Below are 18,066 nucleotides of genomic sequence, written 5' to 3' on the forward strand. Positions count from 1 at the left end.
ACTAAAAGTAAAAGGACTAAAACTATAAATAAATTAAAGAAAAATAGAAATATAAATGATAAAAAAGACAAATTCACAACAAAAAAGCTAAAACAAACTAAAATGAAAAAAAGATTTGAAAAAATTAAAAGCTAATTCAAAACATTATAAAATACTAGAATCATTTATAAAAATACTAGCTACATTAACACGGAAAATAAGTAGCATTTGCTGCTAAATGGTACACCAGCATTCACGACTACAATTTTTTAAAAAGATTAATAGCAATTGGCTTACATTTACATTATAGATTTTCAATTACCTGGGCCAAGTTGTTCATGACACTGATTCACTAAAAAAAAAATGCTTTGAAACTCATGTTTAAAATGCACCTCACAATCATTAAAAACAAACCAGTGTTTTTCATTTTATTTTCATATGCAAAAACCATCATCAACTACTTTACACTGTAGGTAGTCCAAAATAAGTGTAGTCCATCTTTTATGCATAAAACATCAACAATCCACAACTGCTTCGAATGGAAATGCAGTGTGTGAGGGCCGGGTTGTTGTGTTCATCATTCATTCAGTTAATCATACACATGTAAAATAACACTTATCAGACATGAAATGTATGGCACTTAATGATTTTGCTATGATGGAAATATCCTAGTGTGAGGATACTGTCTAAATGTGGTCTACAACAAAAACGTTTCAGTTGTTTGTGTGTTTGTTTGCGGGTACATGACTTTATACACATACTGTACCCCATGTGGTATTACGGTCATCACAAAGAAGTCTATGAAACATGCAGACAAAACGGTCTTTTCGTTCTTTTTGATCAATTTCACAAAGGAAGAAATATGTAATTTATCGCATAGTGTGTTATCATGCATAAAGTCATGTAGCCCTTAAAAATGATAGGAGAAAAGCACTGACTTTTTCATGGTTACTGTTGTTTGTATTTTGCAACAACAACAAAAAATTGTTAATCACCACATAAAAAAAAAAAAAGTCAATCATGAAGTTTTAGGAATTAACCATTTTCAAAAACAAGAATTCATGTTTACCTGATTTTTTGCCTCATTGCGGACAGAATTTCACTTGGCAAATAAAGTAAAAAATAGATTTTCTATAAAAGTTACATATAAATAAAACTATGCAAATAAAACTATATATAAATGGTAAAATAGTAGTTTTAAATCACTGTGTTGGTATCAACAATTTCAAATAAAAAGAACAAAATTACTTTATGTATTTTGTTTCTTGTCTTGCACTCTGGTATTGCAAAACCTAAATTATTTATAATATGAATATTATGCATCACAGTGCAAAGAGAATGATTTGCAGTTACCATGGGCCATTTAGATAACACTAATGACTTGACAACCTTGTAAAATGTTAGCGATGCCTATTTAACTAAATTATTGCATTTGTCCTTGTCCTTAACATAATATAAAACATTTTTTTTTTTATTTGGAGCAATGATTGACTGTGGTGTACACATGTTGCACCAAAAAGTGGAGGGGGAGGAAAGCCAGCCTATAATAAAAGGGTCTCTGTACATTCCTATAAACAGTGAATATTACTGAAGTGCAATAAGTCGCAGTGGTCCTATATAGCACATAAGAATCGTAACATTTAAGGGTCTGTTGCCATAGGCATCTTTTGTCAAGTGACAGGTGGGAAGCTTTTAATTGACTAATTATTTCTCTCGCTCCCATCATGTACTCAGTGATGTATTGCAAGTAGAGGTTCCTTTCACAACATTGACTGTCTCTCAGTTTGATTGACAGTTGACAGCTGTTTTCAGAAGGACAGGGGAGAAATAGGGTCCTCACACCATCAGTGCTCGGGCCCTAATAAGTGGGGGAGCAACCACCTGATTGCTACTTGACCCCTCCCACTGCACATTTTACACTTGGCCTGTCCATCCCAGACAGAAATACAACTGTCAGTCTGTGTGTTGTGTGTTATACTGGGGGTGCAGGCGCTGGTCTTTGAGGCATTAGTTGTTGGGTAGGAGCAGATGGTCTGTGGAGAGTGGACAGAGGGTAGGTGAGGGTCAGAAACAAGCTCTCTAAAGACTGGATTTATGAACATATATGCTTTCAAAATGCTGCTACATGTGTAGAACATACAAATCAGCCACTTATGAGGATCCATCGAACACTGCTTTAAAAGACAGCGGTCCAAGTAGGCAGCTCACTATGTTTTGGACTGCATTATATTACACTTCCATTTAAAAGTTCAGGGTCAGTAAGGTTTTTTGTTTTCAAAAGAAGTCTCTTATGGCATATGGCACTGAGAGGCATTATTTGATAAAGAACGCAGAAAAAAGCAATATTGTGAAATATTATTACAATTTAAAATAATTAAAATAGTAATTAATAGTATAAAAATTGCTATTTGTATTTATTTTACAATGTAACATTTCTTACATTTCTTAGTTTTTTCTGTTAAAAACTGTCGTTTGGCTTAATATATTACTTAATTACTTTTTTTTTCCAAGATTCTTTGAGGAGTAGAAAGTAAAAAAAACAAAAAAAAAACATTTATTAGAAATGGAAATCTTTTGTGAGATTCTGAATGTCTTTACTGACAATTTAATGTATCCCTACTGAATAAATAAATGTATTCATTTCTTTAAAAGGTGCATTGCACACGTCTCTGAGTTTTTGCAGAACTATGCCCCCTCTGACGACAAGCAAAACTGCAACCAGTTCAATCATAATGTCTTCAGAGGTAATAAAGTTATAAATCTGCAAGTCATTTTAAATATATGAAAGGAAAGGCATTTGAGTAAATTACACACTTATGTGTGAGGGGAAAACGGGGGTAGTAGAAAACTTCGGTTTTTGTTTCCATCTATCTCCATGTTGAACTGTTTTATGTGCTTACTGTATCCATTTATGATTGTATTATTATGGAAACATGTTCATGAACAATATAAGATATTACATTGTATAGGATCCCGTTTGAGCCCTAGAGCAAACCAGACATCTCTCCATTTGTTGAAAGCCTTCCCGATGTTGACTCTCGTCTTATTCTGACGCCTGGCACTGGACAAAAGTTTCATTTTCTTTGTCTTACGTGGAGTTTGAATTGGGGTTTGGAATGAACTACAAGCCGGTCTCTTTGAATCCACCTTCTACTTTTGTCGAAAGTTGACTAAAGTTTTGTCACTACTATAGTTGTCTTTGCTGATACGGAGAATGGCGGTGAATACACAAACCAGTCAGACATCGCCAGGTGAGCGTAAACACGCATGACGTCACGCCCAGTCTCAAATTCCGTCCCGAATCCCTTTTATTTATTTTACTGTACAGGATTATAGAGGCAATCGCAGTGATCAGAGGAGGGCTCATTCAGCCCATCAGGCAATTGTTTAAGCATGTATGGGTTAGAAAAACAGGTATTTTTAACATTAAATATTGCGCAATTTTGCTGACCCAAAATTTTGAACGGTATTGTACTGTATATTATTACCGTGCAAATGGTGGTGGTGGCGGTCTGGTGGCGTAAGATGGCACAGAAGCTGATTTATTCGTTTGTACCACCTGCAAAGAGACAGAAACTCCTGTTACTACTGTACAAACATATGCATGATGGGTAACTTAAGAATAAATTAACTAACTAAATAAGATTTAAATGAATTAACATTAGTGACATAATAGCTATCAGAACAAAATAAAATCACATAAAACTAAGCATATAGGATTTATACAGCAGTCTTGTCCGGTCAAATATGGCAGACGTATCACAGCAAAGAGCCAAAGCACCCAATAAGGCGTCTATGTCTTTATAGTCTATGTTTAGGATTACTAGAAAATTAAAAACTGGTGAGATTACAAGCTAAACTCTGCAGGAAACTGGACCTTAAAAGCCAGGGATGAGAATCCCTGGTATAGAACATTCCTTTGCATATTAATTAATGTCTGAAAAAATAAAGCTCTGAAAAAATATCCTGAAGTGCTGAAGTGAGAATTAAATGTACATCAAGTCAGGGTCAGTAGATGTAAATCAAATATATTATAATTATTACTATAATGATTATTTAATGTCACAAAATAAAATGAATTATTTAATTTATTTAAATGATTTAATATTTCATTAAACAATAATGAATGATTTAATTCAATTAATGTGCAAGATGGTTCTTCTGAGCACATGGCTTGTGTCGTTCTTACAAAAGACATAGTGTAAGGAGAGAAAGAAAGGTTAGGAACAATGCAGAGAAGAAGAAAGGGTACTTTAAATGCAACAGCAACAGAGATGGCCCACAGTATAAATACAGTAAAACCGTACTGTAAAAATCTTAAATAAATAGTATGCAGTTATTTACCTCCTCTTGTGGCAATAACTGAGCCTGGTGCTTTATCAAAAAAGAGAGAAAAAAAGAGGAGCCTAGTCATTATCTTTATATCAGCAGACAATTGTTTAGAACCGAGATGTAACATTTAATAACTTAAGTTAAACGTGAAGGACAGACGATTTCTCATGAACCTGTTCTTATGAATTGTTCTTTCCAAATAGAAAGAAATGGAAATGCAATGGAAATGTTTTGTTTAAATGGGAAGGTTTCAAACTTGTTTTCCCTCTTCACACAGTAATGAACTAATTTACTGGCTAGTTAAGTTTCTGTTGCATTGTTATTACTCAGGCGTTTAGTGGGCATTTGAAAAGTCGTGTTATGCTCAGGCACATATACTGGAAAAAATGACAAAATTTTACAGAACTATAGGTTAATTACACATGTTAGATTCACGTTAGCACTACATTTAGTGAATTAAACATCGGCAGTATGGTAGTCAGTGAAATGTAGTGTTGCTCACTCACCCCATCCTTTACTATACGATTGGGGTTTCCCCGCTGGGACACAGTAGCCTGCGGTCTGCTGTCAGCTCTGAGGAAACAAGCAAAGAATGCTGATCAATATTAAAAAATATGTAACACACTAAACATTGTTCAATGCATTTCCTCCAAAAAACACCAAAACATTTACAGTGCACCAACATGCCATTTTCAAGGTCTCTAATTTAGTTTTTGGAGGTCTACTACAGTAGGTTTAAATGCAAATACGATACAAAACACAAAATTCAATTTATCATTATATACATTGCAGCATCACCTGTATTCTCACAATGTATTGAACGGTTTAATAAAGGATTCAGTCTCTCTAAAACCATTCTTTTCTGTGAGCCTGCTCTGATTGGTCAGACAGAAACATGGAAAGTCTGTTGTGATTGGCCTACCGCTTACAGTGTGTCAGGAGGCTTCCTCAGCACTTGTATACACAGTGGTACGAACAGTAAAGATGGCATTGGTTGCCTTGACGTAGGCCTTAACTACAACTAGTGTGTGAGGGCGGGTCAAAGTAAATGTTGTTCACGGGCAGCCAATGAAGAGCATTATGCATGTAGAATTGTATGTGTTACAACAATCCTACATAGGTTCGTGCAGGTACTGTATTAAGACTGGAATTACTGACGACTTGTTTCAGGCAGTTCAGAATCAGTTCTTTCTTTGGGAGACAGTAACAACATTTATTGAGCACACATATACATCGCAATTCTGACATATTAGAATTGTTTTTGATAAGCCTTTTAAATATTTGCTGTTACACTGAGGCACTGTTGAATGCTTGATTATGATTGGGAGCCAAACCCTTTGACCTAAAACATTTACTTGAAATACTTCTCACAATTTAAAATGAATATGTGAATAATTTAACAACACATTTCTATATTCACAGTTCTCTGATGCTGGTAAATGGTCACATTACATGCAGGTAAACAAAATATTTATTTTTACATTTTTTGTGTTTTATTTTTATTGTATTTATTTTACATTTATTTATTTTAATTTAGTGTTTTAAATTCATTATTAACTGTGTAAACTTTTAATTACTAGCTTTTTATTATTTAACTATTTTGCTGTTCACCTTTAATTTATTGATTATGCATGACTGAGTGTTCAATAACAAATGAACAGAAATTCAAAAAGAGAATAATTTAATTTTCAACTAAGGGCATCCACTCATTTCAGTTTTCAACCATTCATTTTCAGTTATCATTTAAAAAACATAATGGGTTTGTTCAGAGTTGATGACATCAGTTAAATGGTAAGTATATGTCACTCTTCATACTCACTCATAACCCTGCGAGCGTTTCTTTCTGAAAAAACGTTGCTTCAGCTCATTCCTCTTGAAGAACACAAATAAACCCAATGCCAAAAGAGGGAGGACAAGGAAAAAGAACACAAGAAGACCATCCCTTGTGGAAGTATCTTTATCTGAGTGAGAGTCAGAGAGAAAGAGAGAGAGAGAGAGAGAGAGAGAGAGAGAGAGAGAGAGAGAGAGCGCGAGAGAGAGAGAGAGAGAGAGAGAGAGAGAGAGAGAGAGAATCACATTTACAGGTGACACGAGTTAAAGGTACTAATAATCTTTTGTGAAGCTCTAACTGTGCCGTTAAGCAGCCTTACCGTCCCAGGTGGGGCCGCTATCGATGCTTCCTCCATAACCAGAGGCCTCACAGAATGGATGAGCCCAGCCATTATAACAGTGGCAGTTTTTATTGCTGTTACACACCTTAAAGTAGTCAATCACAAACACTCAGCACACATTTTACAAAGATGTAGAACTCTAAGTATTTAGGATTAGGATAAAACAAAAAACAAAAAAACAGGTGGTTAAATACATGTATTTCAAATAGTGGCATTGAATTGTGGGTAGTGTATGCATACGTACCCCATGGCCATGGCATTTCTTTTCAACGTCACAGTCGTATTTCAGCACATCTGCACTTTTGCACTCAAAATTCAGACAAACCTGCAATATAAATGATAAGAGGTTTGTTTTTCCGAAGTAAAAAAAAAAATAATAAAAAATACAGTGTGCGGATGAAATGTAAAAAAAAAAAAAAAGATTTCAAACTATGTTTTGTCATGGAAAAAAGATCTGATCATACCCTCAGTCAACCCTCAAGTGGATACTTTCAAATGTGTTTGGATAGTTCACCCAAAAATAAAAATTCTGTTTTACACACTCAATTTATTCACCTTCAAGTTGTTCCAAACCTATATGCAATTCTTTCTTCTGCTGAACACAAAAGAAGATACTCAAATACAAAGCACGCTTTCTTGATGCTCACAAGGTGGCCTTTTTGGCCACGCTGTCGAGGACTGTGCCCAGTAGTTCTCGGCAGTCCAGAAGCAGGCTGAGGCAACCAAAAGCCTGCTCCATCAAGCTTCCAAACCATTGTGAGCTGCTCATTCTTCAAAGGCATCTGTCCCACTACGATGTGCCTTGCCACTCTCATCCCTCTCTTATCGCCAGCCGGCAGTGGTGTGTGGTTCGAGGATGTAATGCCTTTTCACGCACCCTCTGCCCACTCGTAAAGCCAGGTAAGTGTTGCACTTGGTCCCCACTCTGGGACGCTGTGCAACACCACGCTACCCCACTATTGGTACGTCGGCTGTCCCTCTGACCCCACTGGCCCATTCAGACTATCAGACTCGGCTATGTGTTTTAGTTCGCCAGGCATCCCTCCAGGTTCAGCAGCATCCAGTTTACGTTGTTGATGAATAAGGATGCTACTGTCCTGCGTGCGGAGATCGCTGTTTCACTGGCAAAGGACGAAATAAAGCCGGTCCCTTCAGCCGATATGAAGACAGGGTTTTACAGTCTATACTTTAAAATTGGATGGGTTACGACCATTCTTGGACCTGAGTGCCTTGAATCGTGCCCTCCACATGCTCCCGTTCAAGATGTCAACACAGAGATGCATCTTCTAATGCATTCGTCCCCAAGTTTGGTTCGCAGCGATCTTTCATGTCTCGATTCTTCGGGTCACCTGGGAAAAGAGAAAGCTCTCCCCCATGCAGACTCACTTTTCTTGGTATGGAGTTGGACTTGGTGAACATAACAGCATGTCTCACGAACGAGAGTGCTCAGTCAGTGCTGAATTGCCTGAATTCATTCAAGAGCTGGATGGCAGTTCCACTAAAACTGTTTCAGAAGATAAGTGTATAAGTGGTGCCCCCAAACGAATATACACAGACAACGGTGGCGAGTTCAACAATGGGGAGATAAGAGAGATGGCAGAAAATTTCAGCACTGAGATGAAGACTACAGTGGGATACAGTCCTTGGAGCAGCAGCCTGCTGGAGACACAACATGACACTGACTGAGATCCTCCTGAAGGTGAAAAGGGAAAACGTGTGTGCAGACTGCTCTAGACTGGGCTCTAATGGCCCAAAACAGTATGATCAATGTGCATGGTTTGGTCACATTCCTAATCTTCCCTCCGTTTTGGTTGATAAACTGCCTGCTCTAGAGGGCACTTCTATGAGTACTAGAGTGGGACTATACCTAGCAGCATTACATGCTTCCAGAAGAGCATTCAAAGAAAGAATAAGAAGAGCTTTACGAAAGCAGCTTAGGCCTACAGATAAAAAGTATGAGACAGGAGAAAGATTGTACTACAAATGAGCAAACAATACAGAGTGGAAAGGCCCTGCTGTAGTTATCGGTCAGGATGGCTCTGTAGTGTTTATCAGACATAGTGGGATTCTTGTCAGAGTACACCAGTCCAGGCTGAAGAAAGTCAATGCCCAGTATGAGGATAAACCTATACTACCTGGTGCTCCTGAAAATAGTAAAGAAAGAATTCAGATGATGAAATGAGTGTTAATGTATACTGTACGTGCAAATCTCTGAAAACACAGAAACAAATGATAGAGAAGACGCAAGACAAACTAATGAGATAGAGAATGAAAAATAAACTAATGGAGTGGGTTCCACTGGTGTCAAACTGAGAACAGGTCAGACAGTGTCAGTGACATTTACAAACAAAGATGATGGTACAAAGCACACTGCCAGAGTTTTAGGCAGAGCAGGAAAAGCAAAAGGGCAATATAAAAACTGGAACAACGTGCAGTATCTAAACAAAATAGGAGCGAGGGTCAAAAGGAAGCTTTAGACATGTCACATGTTAATGATCTTCTCACTGAATGTGGTAACACCAATGCTGATGCCCAAAGCTCGCCTTGTGGCGAGATGTTTTGAAAAAGTCAATATTCATGAATTACATAAAAAGATTTTCCCACATGTGCATCAGAGTCACTCAGGCTGCTGTTAGCTGTTATTTGTCAAAACAAAATTTTTTGGAAAGTAAATTCTATGGATATTAGGTCTGCATTTTTTCAGGGAATGGAACTCTCAAGAGACATCTCCACCAGAAGCAGGCGTAGACAATGCATTGTGGAAACTAAAGAAATGTGTGTATGGACTTGCAGACGCTTCCCTCTATTGGTACAACAAGGTCAAAGAACTCATGCTGAACAGTGGTGGTAAAATGTCACAGGTTGATCCTGCAGTGTTCTATTGGCAAAAGGAGCAGTTTGAGGTGACAGGAGTACTGGCATGCCATGTGGATGATTATCTGGGGCAGGTTCAGAGCACTTTGTAACTAATGTCATCCCTGTACTTAAATCTGCATTTCACATGGGTCGTGAAGAGCATGGACGTTTTTCATACGTTGGGATGAACATTGCTACTGTGGAAGGTGTAGTGCAGGTGCATCAGCAGTTACATTGAAAACTTACAACCAGTTCACTTACAGGCAGCACGTGCTTTACAGAGAGAGGCTCCACTAAACGAGAAAGAAAGAGAACAACTCAGGTCCAAAACAGGACAGATTCTGTGGAATGCTAAACAAACTACACTAGATGTTGTGTTTGAAATATATAGCCTAGCATCCAACATTAAGAACGCTTCTGTTCAATCCATACATGAAGTGAACAAAGTGATCCGTAAACTTAAGTCAGGGAAGGTCACACTTAAGTTTCAACTCTTGGGCAACAGTGATGATTTGAGTTTGGTGGTTTTCAGTGATGCTTCACTGGGCAATCTTCAAGATGGAGGTACATAGGGAGGGTCTTTAATTGCCCTCATGGAAAAAAAAAACAGGAAAGTTCTCTCCTCTCTTTTGGCAGTCTAAGAAAATCAGACATGAAGGTGAAACCCTTGCCAGGTTAGATGTTATTGACAATGCTTTGTTCTTGGTTATGCTCTACTCTAACCTTACCACTGGTAAAGCTGATCTCAAATAAGCTTCCCCTTATTTGTGTTACTGATAACCATTCCCTTTTTGATACTCTTAAGTCTACAAATCTGGTCACAGAGAAGAGACTAAGATTAGAAATAAGTGGTGTCAAAGAGTTCCTACATGCTAACAAAATCAAAGAAGTGCTTTGGTCAGAAGCCAAGTCACAACTTGCTGATTGTTTGACAAAGAAAGGTGCTTCATCACTTATGCTTCTTAAAGTGCTGTATGAGGGTGTATGGAAACTGTAATATCTGAACCATCGAGCATTTATCTTGTTTAAATACTCAAGCTCACTTAAATGTTACTGTGTTCTGAAAATCGTTTGTATTTGATGACAATGTTTTATATGTCAAAGTCATCCATTCATTTATTTTTTATGTAGCCCTCAATCGGGTCATGGGGTCAATACGACCCCAATCGACTTTTACTTAATAAAAAGTCCCTTCAGTGGAATAAGATTTTGTGACTTTTTATACATTATACACACACAAAAAAACTGGGCTTGATTCGGTTGTTCTGAAGGTATATCAAAAAAATGTTTACACTTCTGGTCTTCGGAGCCAATATGACCCCCACATTGAAATGAATGGGAAATGTGAAAAAAACAAAAAAACAAAAAATATATATATATATACGGTATATATATATATATATTTTCTTCATGTGTCAAAAAAACAAAAAAAAACAACAAAAAAAAACCCAGTATAAATATGAAAATTTTTACACCAAAATGAAGGCCTATAACTAGAGCATAAATGCAATGCATCATAAAAAAATTATATTTCATATTCAAACTAATGGTGTAGTTGAGGAATTGTGTGGTATATGGATACAAAAGTACTTTATATCTCCAAAAACACAGCATTAATGAATAGATGAGAAGTAAACAAAAAAATTATATATTATTTGTATGATTAAAAACGTATTTTTTTTGTACAATTGGCTTTATGCCCAGCTGCACTACTTCCTGAACTTCAGCCAGCTTCTTGTTTCCTGTCTGCCATTATTGGCCAAATTGATTAATTCAGGTGTGTCCGATTATTGTTGCCATGACTACTGAGGTCAAGCACACCTGAATTAATCAATTTGGCCAATAATGGCAGACAGGAAACAAGGAGCTGGCTGAAGTTCAGGAAGTAGTGCAGCTGGGCATAAAGCCCATTACTCAATCAATTGTTGGGGTCATATAGACCCCAAAGCCCAGAAGCGTAAACAGGAAACGAAGACCATTTGAAGCTTAAAGAAGAGAGGGAGATAGTTGACTTCCATGTGCAAGGGAATGTATTATTGTGGGAGTCTGCGAGAATGTGTTACCGTGGGAGTCTGGAAAAGAGTAAATCTTGAGAGGGTGGAAAAATAAAGATATTACTTTCTGTGGAACTACATCATGTCTCTGGCTATTTTCACAAATGTCTAAAGATTCTTAAATCAAATTGCATTTAGATACAAAATGGAATAAAATGTGTATTCTTATTAGGGCCCAAGCCCTGAAAGGGCGAAGGCCCTATTGTTTTCCTTGGGATTATTTTTCTTTAGTATTATTATTTTACTACCTTTTTGGCACTTTTGGAGCCCTTAACATGCTCAAAAACTCTTGAAACTTTGCACACGGTTCAGAACCCGCGGCCATCAGAGCCGGGCTAAAGCTGGTACCTGGGCGTGGCAGGGCGGCTCGTCAGCGCCCCCTGGAACGGGGTCCGAACACTTGGTCCATAACTCAAACACGCTTGTATGTAATAATATGAAATTCGGTACACATGTTGATCTCATTGTTTCATCTATACCTCGCGCTCTTACTTTTTACCCCAGCCCAACAGGAAGTCGGCTATTGAGGTTTGTTTGTAAAACGCTCGCAATGGAATGTCAAATACTCCTCCTAGAGCTTTGATCCAAATTCGACGAAACTCGGTCAGCGTGAAGTCAAGACATTGAGGATGAAAGTTTGCGAGGGGATTTTTGATATCTCGAACGGTTTGGCCGTGGCGAGGAAACGAAATCATGGCAAGAAACGTGAAACAGGAAGTGTGTTATAACTTCAGCATACATTAACTGATCTTGATGAAACTTCAGCAGTGTGTTCGCTGTAAGAGGACGATCACATGGATGTGACTATTGTGAGTCAAAGTTATAGCGCCACCAACTGGCAGCAGGAAGTGTGTCACTTTCAAAATGCTTTGATATCACCCTTTTATTTTTACCCGATTTGCTTCAAACTTCATATGTATAATGTAAACATACGGCAGATGTAGACCTGTGAATGGATTCTTGATATCTTTGAAACTGTTGCCGTGGTGACGCATCAAACTTTACCATTCTTTTTGGATGCTTTTGAGACCCTTAGCATGCTTGAAATTGCATGAAACTCAACAGACACATCACATTTATTAGCCAGTGGACACGTGCAAAGTTTCAGAAACGGGCGTGGTGAGGGCTCAGTAGCGCCACCTTTTGACAAAAGTGGGGTTGTTAGTTTTATCTACAGTTACAAAAATCGGTATGTATATTGTACTCCTCGAGCCGGACAACTTTCTAATTGACACTCATTAGCTAGGACCCACAGAAAGTCAGATATGTTTGTTTGAATGTAGAGAAAATCTCAGAATTTTGCCAGTGTCTCAGTGTCCCTCTGTGTGAGTGAGAGGAGGGGCGCCTGTCAGGTTAATTTTAACCCTTTATTTGCTGTGTGCGACTTCTCTGGCATTTTCGGGGGCCTTAACATCCTCGAAAACTCTTGAAACTTTGCACACGGGTCAGAACCCATGGCCATCAGAGCCGGGCTGAAGCTGGTAACCGGGCGTGGCAGGGCGGCTCGACAGCGCCCCCTGGACTGGGATTCGAACATTTGTCCATAAATCAAACACACTTGCATGAATTAATATGAAACTCGGTACAATTATAGATCACATCAGGCCAAACAACTTTCGTGCTCTAAGTTTTATGACAGTTCAAATGGAAGTTATTTATGAATTATGAATTATGGGTTGTTTGAATAATTGTCCTAGGAGAAATACATCAAATCACAATGCATGTGTTTACCAATCACAACCAAACTCGGTGTGCATGAAGTCAAGACATTGAGGATGCTAAATTCCGGACGGATTTTTGATATCTCGAACGGTCTGGCCGTGGCGAGGAAATGAATTTTATGACTAAAGAAGGACACATAAAGTGTGTTATAACTTTGCTCAATTTACCTACAGTTACAAAACTTACCACGTATATTGTTCTCGCCAAGCCGATCAACTTTCCAATTTAAAGTCATTCGCTCTGAGCAACAGAAAGTCAGATATTGTAGTTTGAATGGATTTATTTCCCCTGCGATTTTCTCTCTCTCTCTCTCTCTCTCTCTCTCTCTCTCTCTCTCTCTGTGTGTGTGTGTGTGTGGGTGTGTGTGTCTGTGTGGGGAGGGGAGGGCTGTTGTCTGTGTTTATGTGTGTGTGTGTGTGGCTGGCTGCGATTTTTCCTACAAGTCCTTGTCTCTAAGTCCTTGTCTTTTTGCATAACAATTTTGCATAACAATATTTTTAAATGACAAAATAGGCATATAACCCCCATCTTTTAAATGTATAGTTTGCTTTAAATAAAAGTAAGATTCTATTTGTAATTGAAGTTGAATGAATTTAAAATTCATGTGCTATATTTCAATATATTTGTTTTCCTTAAGATTTTAAAACACTAACTTCATTCTTATCTGAATTACAAATATTTGTTTCTGTATAAAATAATACTCTGACTAAAAACACATTTGATGTTTTTTTTTTTTTTGGATTTTTATTTACATGTATTTATGTGTGTGTGTGTGTGTGCCTGTGTGTGTGTGTGTGTGCGTGTGTGTGTGTGTGTGTGTGTGTGTGTATAAAGTGAAGGGGTTTTTTTAGATAAAGTAGAATTTCTATAACTATGTGTTGAACTAATAAATCACTCTTGTGTGTGTTAAACACAATCTACTTAATACAGACAACTTCATTATAAAGATAAATAACAAATCCAAAAAATATATGATTATAATCTGACAAAAAAAGCCATTACAAACTATATTAATGGAAAATACACATTGCTCTTTGTATTGTTGTAAAATATTCATGAAAAACAAGATAACAAAAATCAAAAAGATAAATTATTTTAGATATAGCCATGTTTTAAATGTATAGCAGAGATGTTAATTGAGGCAGCAACATACAAACTTTCTAGAACAACATGGACCTGAATAGCTGGTTTTTATGGAGGACAGTGAAGAGGAAGAGGGTGCAAATCAAACAGCTCATTCTCAGACTACACAGCAAACAGCTTAAGTTTTTAGTGCTTTGTTTGAGGTTTTTAGTGCTCTGTCCTATCTATTATCAACATATAATAGATGGAACAGAACAAGAAAGGCAATTAATAATCTGTCATTGCGTCACTGCATTATGATATGAAAGGCTCAGTACAGTGTGGCACAAAACGCTTATGCGCATCCCGAGTGGAGAATGATGCGCTTAAAGCCACATGGAGTTACAGCGCACAGCGCATCGAGTCCGCATTGATGCAAGCTCTACAATACACTTCTTTTTGATAGTCAAAGCGGGGGTTACGTTTTTACACGTCGTACAGAATAACCCTAAAGGCACCAAGGTGGCGGTGCCACCGGCTTTATATTAAATAAAAATATAGCTGTGAGCAGCGATAAAGCGCCAAAGCCGGCGGTACCACCATCCCGGTGCCTTTGGGTAACTAAAGGCATCAGGGTTGCGGTGCCACCGGCTTGGGCCCGCAATCGCTGCTCGCAGCTATATTTTTCTTTGAAATTGATCAAAATGAAGTGACTATGATTAAAAAAAGAACAAATAAGTATCTGCCAATGGTCTCAGAAAAATCAACTTAACTCAAAGGAAAGTTTAATAGTCATTGACCGGTATTTGTTCTTTTTTTAAGCATAAACTCACTTCATTTTGTTAAATTTTTCAAGACTTACATTTGCATCTCAAGGACATAAATACTGAGAAAATATTTGTTTTTGCAATGCATGCAACATTTAATGCCATGATTTTAAGAATTGAAGACTTTCTGCTCTGATTTAGGAACTTTTTAAGGCCTTAAATTGTGTAAGGGCAAATTATGACCCACAGAATCCCTGAGAATATGTGCACATACATGAAAGTGGCAAAATAATTAAACAAACATATTTTAAGCAGAATTTAAGCAGAAACTTTGAATGTTCAAATTTTCTCTTTCACCTTATTAGCTCCACACTTGGTGCCCTCGTTGACCATGCCGGGATCAGGTACATCAGAGCCCAGGAGGAAATCCACACCCCAGCAGGTAGTGTCGGCAATGGGGGTCTGGATGATTGATGGCTTGATGCCAAAAATGACTGACGATTGAACGTTCTCACACTGTAGCTTCCCGCACATGGCGTTCCTAAAAGAATGAGAGCGTGTGTATGTTTTTATAACATTTCAGAATTGAGTGTGAATTTTAATTTCAATTGTAATGGTGTATATCTTGTGCTGTACCTGCTTTCACACTTCTTAAATCCACTGGAATGGTAGCCACAGTTTCCAAAGCGATCACCTTTGGAGTTCACATCCTTAAAGCACAGCTCAGGAGCAGCTTTAGCCTCTACACACAACCAAAGACAGATGGGTTACATTTACAGAATATAAACTTCTATTTTCTCTTTCATTTTTAGTTAAACAAAAACTAAAACCCTTAACTCGTGGCCAGTTTTTAGTGAGTTATTCAGTGTTTGTTTAGCTTTAAAACAAAAGTTCTGTCATATTCTATCATTGTTATTGAAGAACGTGAGCCCTAACACATGAAAACTAACACTGTGTGAAAAAGGGAACATCAAAACATCCCATTGCTGTATGGCCAGATGATATGCAAACTAAATTTTTCTGCTGGATAAAGTAAACTTACGGTAGCAGATAGAGCTTAATGCGCAGCAACTGAAGAAAACAAATGCAAATACAAAAAAAACAAAAAACACCAGCAAATTAAGCAAAATGCTTAGAAAAATGCTGCAAAAGTTCACAACACAACCAATTACAAAATTACTGGATAATATACTGCTCTGCTGTATGTTTATTATCCATCTGTGCGATTCAAATGGCCCAGAATATTTAAGAGTATCTACTGTAACAGGAAGTATGAAAGACATTTGGAATGTACACTTTCTGACACTTCTAAATAATATTGGTGTTATACCATATAATTACATGAACATGATATCTTCAGCCCCTCATTTTGATTTATTGTTTCAACGTAATGTAAAATACTATATATGATATTAGTACATGATCAGCTCAAAAATGTTGGTTATGTCTTTCTAACTAACTGTTCATACTCATTTTGAAATGAGTTTTTTAATGCTTAGATCCAGGACAAATAGAGGTAGGGAATATAAGCAAAAATGTATATCAGAATATCTTTTATTTTAATCAATACTGAATAGACAATATTCTTAATTCTTATATTAACCAGCCCTACAAGTACAAAATCGTGTACTCACTTGTGCCAAATATGGCCTGACACTGGGTGTCATAGTGCTGGCACTGGCCATTGTAGCAGTAAGCCTGGCCTTGTTTGCAGGGATGGCCGTTCTGTACGTAGACGTCGTTCTGACAGAGGGCAGATGTGCCGTTACAATACTCTGCCAAATCACATTCATCAGTGCTGCTTCTGCACTCGGTGCCACCAGGTAAAAACTGACAGATCGAGAGAGAAAAATTAATCAGAACATGTGAGCAAAGAGTACAACTGCATAATGTCAAATGCCATATGTATGTATATTAGTTCTGTCCATGTGAGCTGCTTGATGACAAGTTTGATGCTTTAATGGAAAAAAGATATATGACTGAACCAGACAAATTTTGTCTTAACTCATTGCAGAATACATGTATTACCTTTTATTTATTACCAGCCCAGAACAAGTTATCTTATAAACCAGCATGGCATGCATCTTGCCAGTGTTATTTTAGTGTCATTACTATTATTATAGTATATAAATAATAGTATTATATTGTAGATGTTTGTTTTTTTTTTATTAAAAAACTTTAAGTTAACAATAAAAACATTGCATCTCAAGGTTAGGAGCAGAGCTAAAGTGTTAGAAAAAGTTTGAATTACCCTGCAATTCTTGCAGCAGACCCCGAACGCACACTGAGCACCTGATCTCAGCTTACACGTTTTCGGCTCACAGCACGGGTCCTTCTCACACTCCTGAAACATTCACGTACATAATCAACCTTCAGAAGTTCTCAATATTCTTCATTAGGGATGGAGAGCAAAAAACAAAACATCCCTTTTTTAGGATACTGTATTTTAAAAGATAATTTTGTAAAATCCAAACAAGCTTCACAGGATAGGTTTAAACCACAGCAAGACAGAGCAGTGTAACGTGCTCCAACGTGAATATGCATTTCTGATTGTAATTACAGTTAATATTTTTAGTTTTTGCCTAGATGATCAACCCTGTCAAACATATCCACATCGCTATGATCAGATACTTTCTTTACTGCTGTTTTCTCACCGATTTCATTTTAGTTCAGAGTCAATTTTTAGCTTATTTTGTTTTTTGAGAGGAAAGTGGCACACATGTATATATTCATCTTAACACCATTCACAGCTGGGTGAATGGCTTTGAGATGTTCACTAACAGCTGCAAAGGTATTTCAAACAACCCCTAAGCAAAGAACAAAAAATAACTTTACTGTGAGTATATCACAAAAAGAATTGTTGCCAACTCAGTTTCTCCCTTTAAATTGTATCTCCTTTTTTGTTCTTAACTACTGTACATTTATGTAGATTCCCAACTTTTATATTAAATATATTTATATTAATTATAACTCCATAACCATAGACATAGTCCGCTCATAATTTTTTAAACAAGCAATGAGTGAGCAGAGAGGAATCTGAAGATTCCTCTCTGCTCACTCATTGCTTGTTCTCTACGGCCCAGAGGGATAATTACCGCTCCGCTCACATGCTCTGGTTTAAAC

General features: G+C 37.3%; 1 protein-coding gene across 2 annotated transcripts in view; it reads right to left on the reverse strand.

Moving 5' to 3' along the window:
* Positions 1-393: 393 nt before the first annotated feature.
* The window catches only part of adam9a (ADAM metallopeptidase domain 9a), a 51,360-nt gene continuing 33,687 nt past the window's right edge, over positions 394-18,066 (reverse strand). Inside the window, exons 13-23 of one of the 2 annotated variants that reach the window (XM_039665473.2) lie at positions 17,195-17,287; positions 16,578-16,773; positions 15,580-15,685; positions 15,301-15,484; positions 6,727-6,807; positions 6,462-6,567; positions 6,131-6,272; positions 4,818-4,884; positions 4,324-4,353; positions 3,468-3,538; positions 394-2,012 (exon numbers count right to left, since the gene is read on the reverse strand). In XM_039665473.2, coding sequence (XP_039521407.2) covers positions 1,952-2,012; positions 3,468-3,538; positions 4,324-4,353; positions 4,818-4,884; positions 6,131-6,272; positions 6,462-6,567; positions 6,727-6,807; positions 15,301-15,484; positions 15,580-15,685; positions 16,578-16,773; positions 17,195-17,287 — 1,137 coding nt within the window. In that variant the 3' untranslated portion in view covers positions 394-1,951. The remainder of the gene's footprint in view (positions 2,013-3,467; positions 3,539-4,323; positions 4,354-4,817; positions 4,885-6,130; positions 6,273-6,461; positions 6,568-6,726; positions 6,808-15,300; positions 15,485-15,579; positions 15,686-16,577; positions 16,774-17,194; positions 17,288-18,066) is intronic. The other variant, XM_039665475.2, reaches the window with a different exon arrangement.

The sequence above is a fragment of the Pimephales promelas genome, chromosome 14, assembly GCF_988280905.1.
Source record: "Pimephales promelas chromosome 14, fPimPro1.hap1.1, whole genome shotgun sequence".
NCBI classification, from domain to species: domain Eukaryota; kingdom Metazoa; phylum Chordata; class Actinopteri; order Cypriniformes; family Leuciscidae; genus Pimephales; species Pimephales promelas.